At 35.4% G+C, this 15168-nt stretch overlaps 1 protein-coding gene and 1 non-coding gene across 2 annotated transcripts in view; one reads left to right on the top strand and one right to left on the bottom strand.

Annotated features, from left to right (window-relative positions):
* Positions 1 to 15168, top strand: part of RABL3 (RAB, member of RAS oncogene family like 3) — a 37529-nt gene that overhangs the window by 20655 nt on the left and 1706 nt on the right. Inside the window, exons 3-7 of the mRNA XM_065943062.1 lie at positions 239 to 368; positions 4245 to 4359; positions 6709 to 6859; positions 11616 to 11687; positions 14932 to 14970. Coding sequence (XP_065799134.1) covers positions 239 to 368; positions 4245 to 4359; positions 6709 to 6859; positions 11616 to 11687; positions 14932 to 14970 — 507 coding nt within the window. The remainder of the gene's footprint in view (positions 1 to 238; positions 369 to 4244; positions 4360 to 6708; positions 6860 to 11615; positions 11688 to 14931; positions 14971 to 15168) is intronic.
* TRNAC-ACA (transfer RNA cysteine (anticodon ACA)) lies at positions 10174 to 10245 on the bottom strand. The gene has a single exon. It is a non-coding gene; the product is annotated as a tRNA-Cys (tRNA).

The raw sequence follows: 15168 nt of genomic DNA, 5'->3' as shown, positions 1-15168 counted from the left end.
AGTGGAAGGGAGAACTTTGGAAGATGTTAGGAACAATGAACTATAGGAACCTTTGGGGTCGGAGATTATTATTAGAGTTGGAGTAGTAGAGAGAAGAAGCTGAAAAGACGGGAGGTGGTAATCAGAGTAAGAGGGCAAGCTACTGATATGGAAAGGTCCAGTGCTTTAAGCTGCAATGAGGAGGCTTACCAGTTTTCTTAGTGGCTATAATAATTATTCTGATGGATTGATTTGTTAGGTTCATGACTACAAAGAAGGAACTCCAGAAGAGAAGACCTACTATATAGAATTGTGGGATGTTGGAGGCTCTGTGGGCAGTGCCAGCAGTGTGAAAAGCACAAGAGCGGTATTCTACAACTCTGTAAATGGTAAAGCTTTTTTATTTTTACCGTATTTTAGTGGTCTCAGATCATCTGATGTGGAATGCTGGACTCAGTTTAAGAAAGATATAGTATATTCACAGCTCTTAAATCTGCATAACACATTCCAGTTTGTGTTTTCTAGATTCTGACTATGTATTTCAGAACATTAGATATTTGCTTTGTCTAAGTACTTCTGTTAACATTATTGTCATAAACTAAATATTGAGACATAAAGTTGTATTTTAGGTACTCATCATAAAACATGGAGCTTTCAAAACACTGTCCCCTGGGAGTGCTTGCTTTTGCTTTAGTCAACTGAGTATATACCATTAGGAGTCTCATGGTCTAAGTCAGATGTCACAGAGATACTGAGATTTCTTTTGTCTGCTCCTTAGAGAGAGGCCTATATAATTATAAAAGCTACCTAAGGATGTTTTCAGGGGTACAGAAATTTCATCCAGTTGTGTACAAATACCTGGAGCAGACTTCCAGATAAAAGTATGTAATAGGACATGATTGCAGTTCATAGAGTGCCTACTCTGTGTCAAGGAACTAAACTATAGGCACCTGTGATTTACCTGTGGTTGGTTTTTTTTTTAATCTTTTTTAAATTCAGTTTTTACCTTTTTTTTTTTTTACTGTGAAATATAATTTCAGCTTCTCTTTGATTGATGTACCAACAGATTTAGCATCTTACCCTTCCTTTCTGATAGATGCTTAGTTATTAATTGGGCTTCATTTATACTATACTTAGATCTCGTTCAATAATAGGTAAGCGTTGTAATTATTCAGTACCATCTTCATTACTTATATTCCTCTTTCAATATCTTATCTCCCATATCATAAGGTTTTGTAGATACTACAAAAAGTAGAGAAGGCTCTTGTCACTGGATACATACTATAGAATACAGGATGAGTTGTGTCAGTTGTATCAGACCTGTGTCGCATTTAACTCAGAATTCTATCTGAAAGTGTCACAATCTAACTGAAGAAACAAAATATTCATAAATGAAACAAGATAGTTTAAGATGGTGACATTAATATATGATATCATAATACATGATAAAGTACATGATAATTGCATGTATTAATAGAATATATAAGTGAAAAAACATATGAGACTGGTATAGTGTTACGTGACTAATGTTAAAGAGCAGGAGAGAAAGAAATGAGGCCTGGTTTATTGTATTGGTCAAACGACTTGTCAACATTGGTATCAATCTGATTTGGCAAAGAGAAGTTTGGATAAATGACACTTTTGCTGTTTGATCTTTTTGAGAAAGAATTAGGATAAAAATTATAAATAATAAAGTTAAGGACTATTCAAACCCTAGAAACTTCATGGAATTCTGAGTTGAAAACTTAGTAAATACTGAAGAAATCCACCTAAATCCATATTTATTTGGTTATCTTTTTTATACCTACTATCCATTAGTAATTTGTATCTTCCTTGAATATTATTGAAGTAATTTCATATACGCTCTGTTAGTTTTACAGGTAAGACTGAGATACATTCCTGCTTCTTAAGAAATAACCCCTGTTAAGAAAAATCTTAATAGAGAAATAACAGACACAGAAAACGGAATTATGATTACCAAAGAGAAAGGTGGGGAGGGATAAATTAGGAGTTTGGGATTAACAGATACAAATACTATGTATAAAATAGATAAATAATAAGGTCCTACTGTATAGCACAGAAAACTATATTCAACATCTTGTAATAACCCTATAATGGAAAAGAATCTCATATATGTATATATGTATAAATATATCTGAATCACTTTGCAGAACATTTGAAACTAACACAGTATTGTAAATCAATGATACTTTAATTTTTTAAAAAAGAGAGAGAAAAATCAGTTTCTGAGTTCTTTGAGCCTACCTCTGGAAGATTTATCTTGTTAGAAGCATACAAGGTTCTTTACTCAATTGGTAAATCCTTAGTTTTCTAAGAAACAGAGCATAAGGATCATTCCATTCAAATACACAGTCTGTTCTTAGCAATAACTTTCTTCTCTCAATATCCTACCTCTTCCCACTTGATGATTGAGGCTGATAATCCCTAAAGGATACTTGTAAAGTGTCTCTCGCTTTCTGTTTTTAAAGATTTAGCACATATTCTGATCAGCTGTCACCCTGACTTCTTTCCTTTGGGCCTCACTGTGTCCTTTCTAGCTCATAATCTACAAAGCATGGACTCTCAGCCCAAGTGAAAGAAGGGACACAAGGAAAAGGGTGCTCAGTGCCCTTAAAAACTCAAAAGCCGTAAATAGAGATCCTCAAAACGTCTAATAACTCATTTAGGCCTTTGTAATTTTTTCACTCTCCCAGCCAAACCCACTCATATGTTGGTATTTATACCTAGGAAATAAGGAGAGGAGAAAGTATCTGCCATTCCTTTGCCCCGAAGTGACTTTATTCTGCTTTCCTCCAGTCTTTTACTGTCAGATTACTTGATTTCAAATCCTGGCTGCCCCACTTACCAGCCTCTCTGAGCCTATTTCCACATGTGTAAAATAAAGATAATAATTCTTATTTCATAGCACTGTTCTGAAAATCAAATTAGATGACACATGGAAAGCACAATATGTAGTACATAAATACTGAATAAATTTTAGCTATAATTTTTAATAGTAGCTCTTGATTCCTTTTTGTCTGTCCTTGTTTCCTTAATGCGTATTAGAGCCCCTCATTGAGGAAGGTAGAGTGAATGCAGTTGAACCGAGGGACCAGTGTCAGATCTCTATTTGTTCCAGATGCCAGGAGAGATGCAGATTTAACTTGAGCCACCTGGAACTGATCGACTATAACTTGCGCAAGCACCTTAGTTGTACAGTGTCTGTAAAACCTAGAGGAGCCAAATAATTCTAACTCTCATGCCCTTCTTTTTTCATATTTACATATCTTACATCTTGAAGATGGAAGAATCATCAGTTTCACATTCTCTCTTCACAGTAGAATCTGGGTAATACAGGAAAGAGTTGGGGCTTGTTTAAAAACATATAGTCTCTTGACTCTTAAGTTTCACTAGGCATTAAAACATTTCCTCTATTGTATATATTGTATCATAATTACCTGCTTTGCCTTTCTGTCTAGGATCTTAGCTGATTCTATTTAATTGTACTTCTCAACCTCATTATATTTTACAGTTTTCCTCAGTCTCTAGAAAGTCCATCTATTTTCTACTGTTCATACTTCTTAACTATCTTTTCCTGTCTCCTTGTGGCATATTTCTTTTGCTGTGTTTTAACTAAATCTCTTACAGATTGAGCAAGCTTACATAGCTAGGCATTAATTCAGAGAACTAAATGATTAAACTTTTAAGTTGATTAGATCCAGGTGACCTTCAAGAAAACATCTTGTCAGCTAAAGAAAAGCAGTTTGTATTAAATTAAATCAATACCACTTAAATAAATTTTTATTATTAAATATTTTAATGAGTGTAAATGATAGGTATATGTATGGTGTCTATGACAGATGCATAGTGTAGAAAAATAATCTTTTTGAATGAATATAATTTCTTCTATACTTACAGTAATTTTGATTCTTTTTATTGATGAAGTAGTTCTTTAATTAGGACCAGGCAGAGTAGGCACTCATTAAGTGTTTAATGAAGGAAAAAAAAGACATTCTAAGAGCTTAATGAAATTTTTGTCAGCTCTTATAGAATTTTTTTTTAAGTTATATAACTGACAAAGAAAAAAATTTAGTTAATTATTTGTGAATAATTATTTGCAAGAACTTACAGAGGAAATTTTTAAATAATCATGTCTGAGTTTGTTAGTCATACCAGAATGCATTCATTAAGCAATCTAATGCTTTGTCATTTGTGAAATGAAGAGGAAATGTTAAAATATTGACATTATTTTCTGATTATTTTAGGTATTATTTTAGTGCATGACTTAACAAATAAGAAGTCATCCCAAAACTTGTACCGTTGGTCATTGGAAGCTCTAAATAGGGACTTGGTGCCAACTGGAGTCTTGGTAACAAATGGGTAAGCCCAAATTACTTCACAATTGGTTTGAAATGCTATAGCAGTCACAAGAATGTACCTTCCAAAATAACCATTTTGGAAGATGTTTGATTGACAAATATTTTCTCCCGGTCTGTAGTTTGTCTTTTCATTCTCTTAGCAGTATCTCTCACAAAACAATAGTTTTTCATTTTGGTGAAGTCTAGTTTCTCTTTTTTTCCTTTATGTATTGTGTTTTGAGAATCATGTATAACAACTGTTTGCCTAATCTGTTTCTTTTAGAAGTTTTATAGTTTTTGGTTTCCTTCTAGATCAGTGATTCACTTTGAATTAGTTATAATGTTGTGAGGGTTTAGTTGAGGATGACTTTTGTATCTGAGTGTCACGTTCCAAATTATTTGTTTTTCTGAATTCTTATCTTCTCCAGAATGGTAGATAAATACAGTAATCTGAAAGATGCAAGGTTTTTTGTTTTTGCCAAAGTGGTATTGTATGTATAATATGAAAACGTGGTTATCTGTCTCTTTTGATGTTATTATCAGGCTTATCCATTCATGATAAAATTCCTAATTTGTTTTTTACCTAATGATTTGGAAAGAAAAAAAGGATTTCAATACCAAATTTCAAATTGGATCTAAGATTTAATGAAAGAAAATGAGCGAAAAGGAAAGCTAAAAAAAGAAATGAGAGAACAGATTGTGTGTATTTATATATATATTTCATGTAACATATATGTTATGTTACATATATATAATAAATATATGTATGTTAACTTGCAAAAGATTATGAAAGACTGCAAGTGACAAAAAAAATATATGTGTCAAAGATGATGTTTGTTAAAATACATACAAAAATTTGTATGTAAGCCAAAGTTAGAGTGGGGGCGGGGGGGAGTCCTAAAGGAGGACACTTTCAAAGCTTTATTCTCGGGACTTCCCTGGCAGTCTAGTAGCTAAGACTCCACACTCCCAATGCAGGGAACCCAAGGTTCAATCCCTGGTCAGGGAACTAGATCCTACATGCCTCAACTAAGAATTCACACACTGCAACTAAAACTTGGTACAACCAAATAAATAAACATATACTTTTTTTTTTTAAGAACTTTATTCTCTAATAAAGCAATTTTCAGTTTTGGGCCATGTCTCCTAAGTCAGCGTTGATGTTGGTAAGAAAAAACAAAAGCCTTGAACTCAAACTGTTATTGGTTTTGATGCAGTAATTAGAATGATAACATTTTTATGAAATGGGAGGTAAAATAGTTCAAAACAATTGAGCTCCAAGGCTGAACAGTAATTGAGGCTCTGTAAGATTATTGTGAAGGGCAAAGAGATTTGTTAATTTTATACACACATATACACAAGATTTAGATTATTTAAAGAGAAAGAAAAGTAATGCCAAAAGAAGGAAAAAGCTGTGCTCACCTGGTTTGTATTGGTTGGGTTATGCACTATTGATTTATTGACATAAGGTGTTGCAACCAGATTTTGCTGACTGTTATAAACTGAGCTTATACTACGTCAGAAATCAAAATCTGTTTTATTTCTCATACGTGAGTAGAATTTATATTAACTGAATAACATTGGGCTCTATGTTCCTTTCAGTAATAGAGTGACCCAGGGCCACCAACCCCAAGTGATTCTTACTGCCTGTTCTTTGTCTCCATGGCTCTCATGTCAGGGCAGACAACTATTTGTTGCTTAATTCTTTCCTTTTACTAATTTTACATTTAAACTGTTTCCTGTTTCTTTCCCTTTCTACTTGTTGAAACCATCTTTCCCCAGGCAGTAGCATCATCTATGGTTGATTTATTCTGGCCTTCAGCATTCCTATTTCTTGTTTTCCTGAAATGATCTATTTTTCTTTGCTATTCACAGGCAGAAATAAGTATGGTAGATGTAAAGCTTATGTGTACTCCAGAAGGTACCCAGAAGCTTGGCATTCCCCTCTGCCAAAGTCTTGACTGCGTGCTAGGTTCCTGAGTTTTCTGTCCACTGAGGTTTGAATCCACTCTCTATATCTCCTCAGAAAAATTTCTGAGCTGTTAGCCTTAGAAGACAGAGTTTTAGGAGAAGTCAGTCAGCCTACTTTCATATATCTAGTGGGCTCTCAATTTATTCAAGTAGTCCATAAGACCCAGGGACAAATTTTGAGTAGTTGAATTAATAGTTGGAACTTGAAAGATGGTGAAGACTGACTGAAAAATGAACAGGCATGTGTAAGAAATTGGGAGAAAAGTAGGTTTACGGGTGATGGGGGAGCAAGAGTTAGTGAAGTATATGTAAAATAGTATAAGCTAGTTACATTTAAATATTACACATCTACATCAGAAAAGGTAAATTCTATTCACCTCTTCATTATTATTTATCACAGGGATTATGACCGGGAACAGTTTGCTGATAACCAAATCCCATTGTTGGTAATAGGGACTAAACTGGATCAGATTCATGAAAACAAGCGTCATGAAGTTTTAACTAGGACTGCTTTCCTGGCTGAGGATTTCAATGCAGAAGAGATCAATTTGGTGTGTATTTTCACTAATGCATGCTTGTTTTATTATCAGGAAAAGGCAAAACCAAAGACTTCACAAATTACATATTCACAGAAGAAGCTTTATATTTGAATCAGGCATTTGGGTTTTAGTCCAAACAGTAGTGAAGACTGGAGCCATACAGATTATGAGATGGGCACAGCCTCCTTGTGTGCTGATCTGTTGCAATGTTCAGACTTTGTTGTAATGTAAATCACGGCTTTTTCTTGAAAAGATCTTCAAAAATCACACCAAAATCAAAATAATTAAGATGACAAAGAGTGGTCACTGATACTGTGCATTGTTTATTCTTGCTTTAGAAAAGCCTCTTAGCTTCTTAAACTAGAGAGTTTACCTTAAAGGGAAAACAAACATACAAATGAGAAAGTTACAAACTGTAAACTAGGAGTGCTTCATAAGCATTAGTTTATATATACTTATATATATTTATACCATGAATTGAGTCCCTTCTTGAGATATTTAGGTCAATTAAAACTAGACTTTAAAAAGGCTAGGAAAGTTCTCATATAAGCCAGTTAGTGTTGCTGAGGGAATGATCCTGGCCAGCAGTTTCAGTCACGGTTTATGTCATTGTTCACAAGTAGGATTTCTGCAATATATCAGTGTACTGGTATTTCAGCCATGGTGATGCTGGTTTAAGACAACTAAGGGCTAGCGTTAATTAAGCACTTATTGGTGCCAGGCACACTATTTTAGTACTTTTTGTACATTGTGTCACATGCATCATTGTCACATCAACCCTAGAAGATAGGTACTATAAGTATCTCCATTTTAAAAATGAAGAAAGAAGGTAATGATAACCCTATATGCGAGACAGCAGAAGAGACACAGATGTGTAGAACAGTCTTTTGGATTCTGTGGGAGAGGGCGAGGGCAGGGTGATATGCGAGAATGGCATTGAAGCATGTAAAATATCATATGTGAAACAAATCACCAGTCCAGGTTTGATGCATGATACAGGGTGCTCGGGGCTGGTGCAGTGGGATGACCCGGAGGGATGGGATGGGGAGGGAGGTGGGAGGGGGGTTCAGGATGGGGAGCACATGTACACTCATGGCTGATTCAAGTCAATATATGGCAAAACCAATACATATTGTAAAGTAAAATTAATTAATTAATTAATTTTAAAAAATAAAAATGAAGACTAGAAGCAGAGAGGAGTAACTAAGCCAAGGTTACACAGGTGGAACCAGGTGCTCTAACTCCAGAGCCTGTGCTCTGCAATTAAACCTATTTTCCACTTAATTATCCTTCAACTAACATTTAGAATCTTGGATCTGAAAGAATTGTTAGAAATCATCTAGATGACCAAGTACCCAAACCTGACTGCATATTCATATTACCAACAGTATTTGTGAAAATTTTTGAATAAGTGCCCTACAACTGGAGCTTTTTATTCATAAGGTGTGACAGAAGGACCAGGACTCTGTAATTTTAACAAATGACTCAGGTTATTCTGATGTCCTTTTTCTGTGATTCAACATTGGTGAACGCTGCTAGGTTCAACCCCACCTCTACACCCATAACTGAGTTAGCTTCTGCCTGACATTCTACTGTTTGTTTGTTGTTTTTTTTAACAATCTGCTTTACAGTGGAGGTGCTTTTTTTCCCTCAGCTGTCAGCATTATGTCCCAGGTAGTCAGGACTGGACCATCATAGTCCAAAGAATTCCTATTACATAGAATATATAATATCTTTCTTGAAGAAGTGCTGAGGTTCCTTTTTTGAACATTGTTTCCAAAGGGAAATTTGCCATTCAATATGCTTAATTTGTTCCAGAAATTGCTTTTAATGTATTTTAGAATATATCTCTTTCAGTAGCTGTGAGTTTCTATGACAATCACCTAGCTATATGCTTTTCCTGTTTTACTTGCAAAGGCAGGGCCATCTTTAATTGTTAACAAGATGTAAAGGTACTCAAATAGTGGTACTTTGGCACACGTGGTCTCCACAGTGTTCACATACAACATACTTAAAGCCTTCAATCAGCGTACACTTTCAAGAGCACAGAAGAAACAAGAGGGTCTTGAGGATGCAGAGAAGAAAAAAATAAGGAGGAAAGTTAGATAAACTTTTCAAAAAGAGATAGCAGTCAAAAAGATTCAGCAAGTAAATATAAAGTCTCAAATAAAAACTGATTTAAACAGTATTAATGCTAACATCTTTGGTTCCTATATGAATTTACTTAACATTACTAAACAGTAAGAATTAGCATAATATACCTCAGAGATAGAATCAAAGCTATCTTGTGTTTGGGGCGGGGGAAGGCAAATTGTTTAAATTATAAACAGGGAGGCGATTACTTATTGTTTTAAATCCTGCTAGCCTTGTTGTGGGCTTCCCTCATAGCTCAGTCGGAAAAGAATCCGCCTGCAATGCAGGAGACCCAGATTTGATTCCTGGGTTGGGAAGATCCCCTGGAGTAGGAAATGGCAACCCACTCCAGTATTCTTGCCTGGAGAATCTCATGGACAGAGGAGCCTGGCAGGATACAGTCCATGGGATCTCAAGAGTCAGACACAACTTAACAACTAAATCACCACAAGGCTTATCACGTCTAGCACAAATTTTTCTCTGTTATGTGTTTACTTCAAAGTGATCATTCTGAAGCATCTTCCCTAGTTAAAATTTCTTTCTCAAGCTTAGGCAAGCATTTAGAGCTGTTAGTTTTCAGGCTTTGCCCTCAGTCATGATCAGTAGCAGATAGTTTATAGTTCTTTGAGATCAAAAATTCTCATCCTAAAATTATAGGATTTCTCTAGCCTGGTCAACTTGAAATTGTTGAAGTAAGTTTTGGAGAGGTTTTGTTTTTTGTTTGATGTTTGATTTAGTTTTTTTATTTAGTACTTTAGCTGTATGTGGAATCGTCTGAAGTCTTTTAACAGTCTGACGATTATGTAACCAATATCTATTTTGTAAAACATATCTACTTAAGGTTTGTCTTTTATATGCCCCAGGTACTATATAAATGTTCAAACATTATTTCAAATACAGTGGATTACACAATATTTCAGTCTATTTAATCCGTATATAGAATTATCTTTTATTATGTTAAGTGCTTTTGTGTCTAAAAATTCAATCTGATGGCATTTTCTTGGAATGAAGAAAGAAGGAAACTAGTATTTCAGTACCTGCTATATGCCGGAGATGCATTAAGAAAGTGAAGTCGCTCAGTCGTGTCTGACTCTTTGCGATCCCACGGACTGTAGCCTACCACACTCCTATGTCCATGGGATTTTCCAGGCAAGAATACTGGAGTGGGTTGCCATTTCCTTCTCCAGGGGATCTTCCCAACCCAGAGATCGAACCTGGGTCTCCTGCATTGTAGGCAGACGCTTTACCATCTGAGCCACCAGGGAAGTCCTAGACATGCATTATCTCCTTTAATTTTCACAAAAATCCTATGAGATGAGTATTGCTATCCCCATTTCACAAATTAGTAAGCTTAACTTTAAAGGTTTTGTAACCTAACCAATGTCACACAATCTAGAGATACTGGGATAGATACTCAGGTTCAGAGCCTGCTGGCTTCTGAGACCTCTGATTTTTCTTTTACTCTACAATCTTTGAAAAGTTATTGTAGTCTCTTTTTTTCTTTTGAGGTTTTGGAAAATGTATTTTAGCTTCTAACCAAAATTTAAAATGTGAGCCTTGAAATGCTGTATATTGGTAAAATAGATGATTGTTATAAAATATATTGGAAAGGAATCATGTGGGTATTTATCAGAATAAATTACAAATAAATTACAGTCAGAATAAATCCAACAATAATTAGGTCCCAAGGAACACAGATGATTTATAACTGAAAAATTAAATACTGTCCTGGCAAAGAAGCCTGTATCATATCCCCATGGTTGGGTTTTAAGTGGCATTTGAGGTAAAAATCGAAGTAGTCAGTCTCTTGAGGTGGCAAGTCAGTATTGACAAGTGAAGGCAATTCAACATTGAATTTCCAGGAAAAGGATAGTAAACGATTTAAGGTCTTTACTAATCACTGGAATGTACTATCATACTATTTCAGATTATTTTGTCTTTCCAGAGCCCCATTTTCTCTTCTTTATTCTAGTAATATCTGTTGTTTCTTATTTAATTACTATTAAAAATAATAATGGTATTTTAAAATAAACTTATTATCTGTTGTTTATTACTATCACAGTATATCTCTTGTTTACTGTTATCTTTACGGCCCACCACGGATGTGGCGCCTGCACTCAGTGAGTGAGGATCCCCGGCAACGCTCTGTTTTTTTCTCCTGTTACTCCTTTACTCCTTATTTTCATGCTTCCTACTCTTCCCAAGAACTTCAGAGTACTTAAGTTAGATGAGTACTGGTAAATAACTAGTATTAAATAGTGAAGTGTTATTTATTTTTGATAGCTCTGTTTCTGCTTTTCAAGGTAAATACAGGTAAGTCACGTAAGTAGTATCTTAGTTTTGTTGTTAGTAAGACATTACCAATCTTGTCTTCCTTTATGAAGTTATTTGATGATGAATACATTGGTTCAGTGTCCTCTAAAATTGCCTAAGTAACAAAGAGTAAGTGGCCTTGTCTTCCTTTAGCACTTTCCTTTTTGCTCTGTGTATCATAATTTGAAAAATTACTTGAATATTTTATGAGAGTATGATGCCTAATATTTTATTATAGAAATGTGCAAGAGGAACAGTAATGACTAACAAAAAGCTTATGTTTCCTAACGTTTAATTGTGGATCTTATGTTTTATCTCCTAGGATTGCACAAATCCACGGTACTTAGCTGCAGGTTCTTCCAATGCTGTCAAGCTCAGTAGGTTTTTTGATAAGGTAATGGCTTCAATTAAGTTATTTTTAAACTTAATTTATGTACCATGAGAGTTTAAATTCTTTGCAGAATGCTTTGTCTTTTTATTCCTTCATCCTGAACTTCACAGCTTGAATAATACTTGTTTTGAGCTCTCTTATCTGTTTGTATAATTGCTCAAGACCTGCTGATGTGTTTATTCTATCCCCAGTGTTCTCTAAGCAAAGGATGAAACCTACCAGATTCAAATAGTTTTTTTTTTTAAGATACCTAATTCCCTCCTTAAAACAATTTATGTTTCCATATTTTCTAGCTCTTTTTGTACTCATTCACTACCCCGAAGCCCCCATAAAATGCACTAAACTGAGGAGATTCTACTTAAAGTCCTGAGTTATTTTGCTCACCCAGCTACTAATATTCTCCCACACAAAAGTGACTATTACTTTTAAGGCTATGTCATCTTCTTGATTCCCTAATTTTCCTTATCAGAAACCTTTGCATTCCAGTTATTGACTCTTACCAGCATCATCTTATTGTCCTAAACTGGAATGAAAATGTAGAATGATTCAGCATACTGGTAAATTAGAGCACTGTTTGTCTTTCCTTCACAAGGCCATGTCTCTGCATTGTATATAATATTGATCAAGTTAAACTATTCACCCAATGTTGACATTGTGCAGTAAAGTGAAATAGGATGTATTTCTGTATTATTATTGAAAAAAGATTAATTTCTGTATTATATTTCCTTTATAAGTAAATTTCCCAAGAAAAAAATTCCCTCCTCATAGCTCTGTCTTATGAGTCTTTTTTCTTTTAGCTATTTAGAGATCTAAATATTTGGCTCTTTTGTCTAGTAGGTCAACATAAGATAGGCCCCACAGCTCCTCCCTGTTTAAAATTAGACCACTGGGAAATTTTTGCTTCATTGCATAAACTCCCAACTGGTGTGTGGCAGAAAAGGTACAGGTGTACTGAGATGGTGATCCCTTCAGTTCTCAGAGCAGCCAAGGCCCCTGGGCTGGCTCTACCATTTACCCCATGTCACACACACATATTATTAGTATTCTCTAAATGTGCCATGACTGAAAAAAAATGGTAGGAAGCACTGCAAGGAACCAAATTTTCTTTCCACATTGTTTTCACAGTTAAAACATATGAGTTCCTATTTGGTTTAGATCCATGATCACCATGGTGACTCAGACAGTAAAGAATCCACCTGCCAGTGCAGGAGACCCAGGCCCAATCCCTGGGTTGGGAAGATCCCCTGGAGAAGGGAATGGCTACCCACTCCAGTATTCTTGCCTAGAGAATTCTGTGGACAAAGGAGCCTGGTGGGCTAGAGTCCATGGAATCAAAAGTCAGACACAACTGAGTGGCCAGCATATACCATCTGTGTCCCCTAGGAACATCTTATATTCATAGATCTGTGTCTCACATGGAAAGATCCCATAATGTATTGTCTTAAATTTAAATAATTTGTTAATTTTATTTTTTACTTAAAAAAATTTTTTTTCTGCTTTCTGGCCATACCTCATGGTATGTGGGATCTTAGTTCCCCCACCAGGGATTGAACCCGTGCCCCCTGCAGTGGAAGCACAGAGTCTTAACCTCTGAGCCTCCAGGGAAGTTGCTTAAATCATTTATTAATTTTAAAATTAAAAAAATAAAATGTGATAAGTTATATCCCAGAGAAACAATGGATTATAGGCCAGTGTGATTCAAGTTGTCAGGCAAAGCTTTGCTTAAAAGAAAGACATTGGAGGGAACTTAGTTGGTTTTAAGAAGAGAGCAAGGTTTGATAGGAGAATAATAACACAAGTTGAGGGCAGGGAATTGTGAGCAAAAGGGAAAAATAACTTCTCTTTTGGTTTCCTAAATCACAACAAAAAGTAGGTGGATTCAGAGGTTGGCCAGACCTCCAGATTGCGGTGGTTGGCTGAAAGCAAGGAACCTGGCAGCTAAATTTAACCCAGTTTTCTCTGCATCTTATCTTCCAGAATTTACAGGATTTCTTTTCCAAGAGGGTATCTAATCCTTTTCCACACTCCCTTCACTAGTAGTAATTCCTCTCCACTCTAGAGTAATAGAATTTTCCTGTCCTATCCTGGAGAGAAGAAAGAGAATCAGTTCTGTCATAGTTTTTGTAAGGTCAGGTATTTTAGATATATACTAATCACTAACCAGCTTTTCTGCCTTTGAGGCCAGTGAATGCAACCTTACCCTGAGTCTCTTGTGGCTAAAAGTAACTGAGCCATAGTCTTGAAGATAAAAAGAATCCAGGTGAGATGGCTGTCAGGCCAGTGGAAGCAATCTGGTACAGGCCTGGAAGAAGACACTCTGCTTTATTCAGAAGAAATTCCTAGCTTCATAATTCTAGACTCTAATCTCTTAATCTCCAAATAATCTGTATTCTAATCTGCTGACCTTTTCTTAATCACAACAGCTCTGTGTAAAGAAAATAATACTGTCTCTGGAGACATTGCAGTTTCTCAAGTGTTCATCATGTAGACATGTGGTACTGTTAAATTCATTATATAAAGTCGTATGTTTTGAAGGCTTCTTTTCAGTAATAGTGATGGATTTTGCCTTATTTCTCCCACTGACCAAATACAAACAGTTCTGAAAGTAATGAATTACGGGTGCAGATTAAGTTCATAAGAAGTTAATTGACTGATTTTGATATTGTGTCATCTGTCTCCATTAAGGACCTACAGACTTTACAGCTGTGGTTACTGGAGGGATATGGCAGTTGACTACATTATACAGACAGAGACCTCTTTAAAGAATAGTTGTGCTATTGTAGTAGCAAAAATGCTTTGCTTTTTTTTAAATTTGTTTTTTAATTGGAGGATATTGCTTTAGACTGTGTGTTGGTTTCTGCCATACAGCAGAGTGAATTATCTTATGAATTCTGTCTGGTGTCTTTTGGGGCTGACTGCTAGAGTTTTGAACCAAATTTGCAGCCAAATTTCCAGATTTACATTGGGAATTGCATGAGATCTCATGTCATTTTCTCTCGTTATTTAGTCGTTTTTGTTTGTTCATTTATTTTTTGACCTAACGTTAATGCTTTCTGGAACTAGAGACAGGCTTTTATAAAGATACTTCCACAATCCTGACCCCACTAGCACCAGACTTAACTCGGTGTAGTAGACGTCTGTAGACTCTTGAGTTGGGTGTACTCCTTTTAGTGCCATCGGTGGTCAGCGTGCTTTCTGCTTTTTCAAGGTATACATTCTAAGCCCTTGATATCTTTGTTTCTAACAGGTCATAGAGAAGAGATACTTTTTAAGAGATGGTAATCAGGTCTGTATCTATCTTTTTTGATAAAATGATTTCTTGAATTTGTGGAAAGGTTTGCTTGATCTGAAATTAACTTCCAAATTCATTTTTTAGTGTTTTTTTTTTTAAGAAGTTGGGGTGACAGGAGAGTACTTTGCAGGCCCAACCAACTGACTTTCTTCTGTCTTCTTAAATACAGAAGAAAAACTCAGATCAAGGGGA

The sequence above is a fragment of the Muntiacus reevesi genome, chromosome 8 (genome assembly GCF_963930625.1).
Source record: "Muntiacus reevesi chromosome 8, mMunRee1.1, whole genome shotgun sequence".
NCBI classification, from domain to species: Eukaryota; Metazoa; Chordata; class Mammalia; order Artiodactyla; family Cervidae; genus Muntiacus; species Muntiacus reevesi.
The sequence above is the reverse complement of the archived record's forward strand: the minus strand, read 5'-3'. Positions and strand labels throughout refer to the sequence as shown.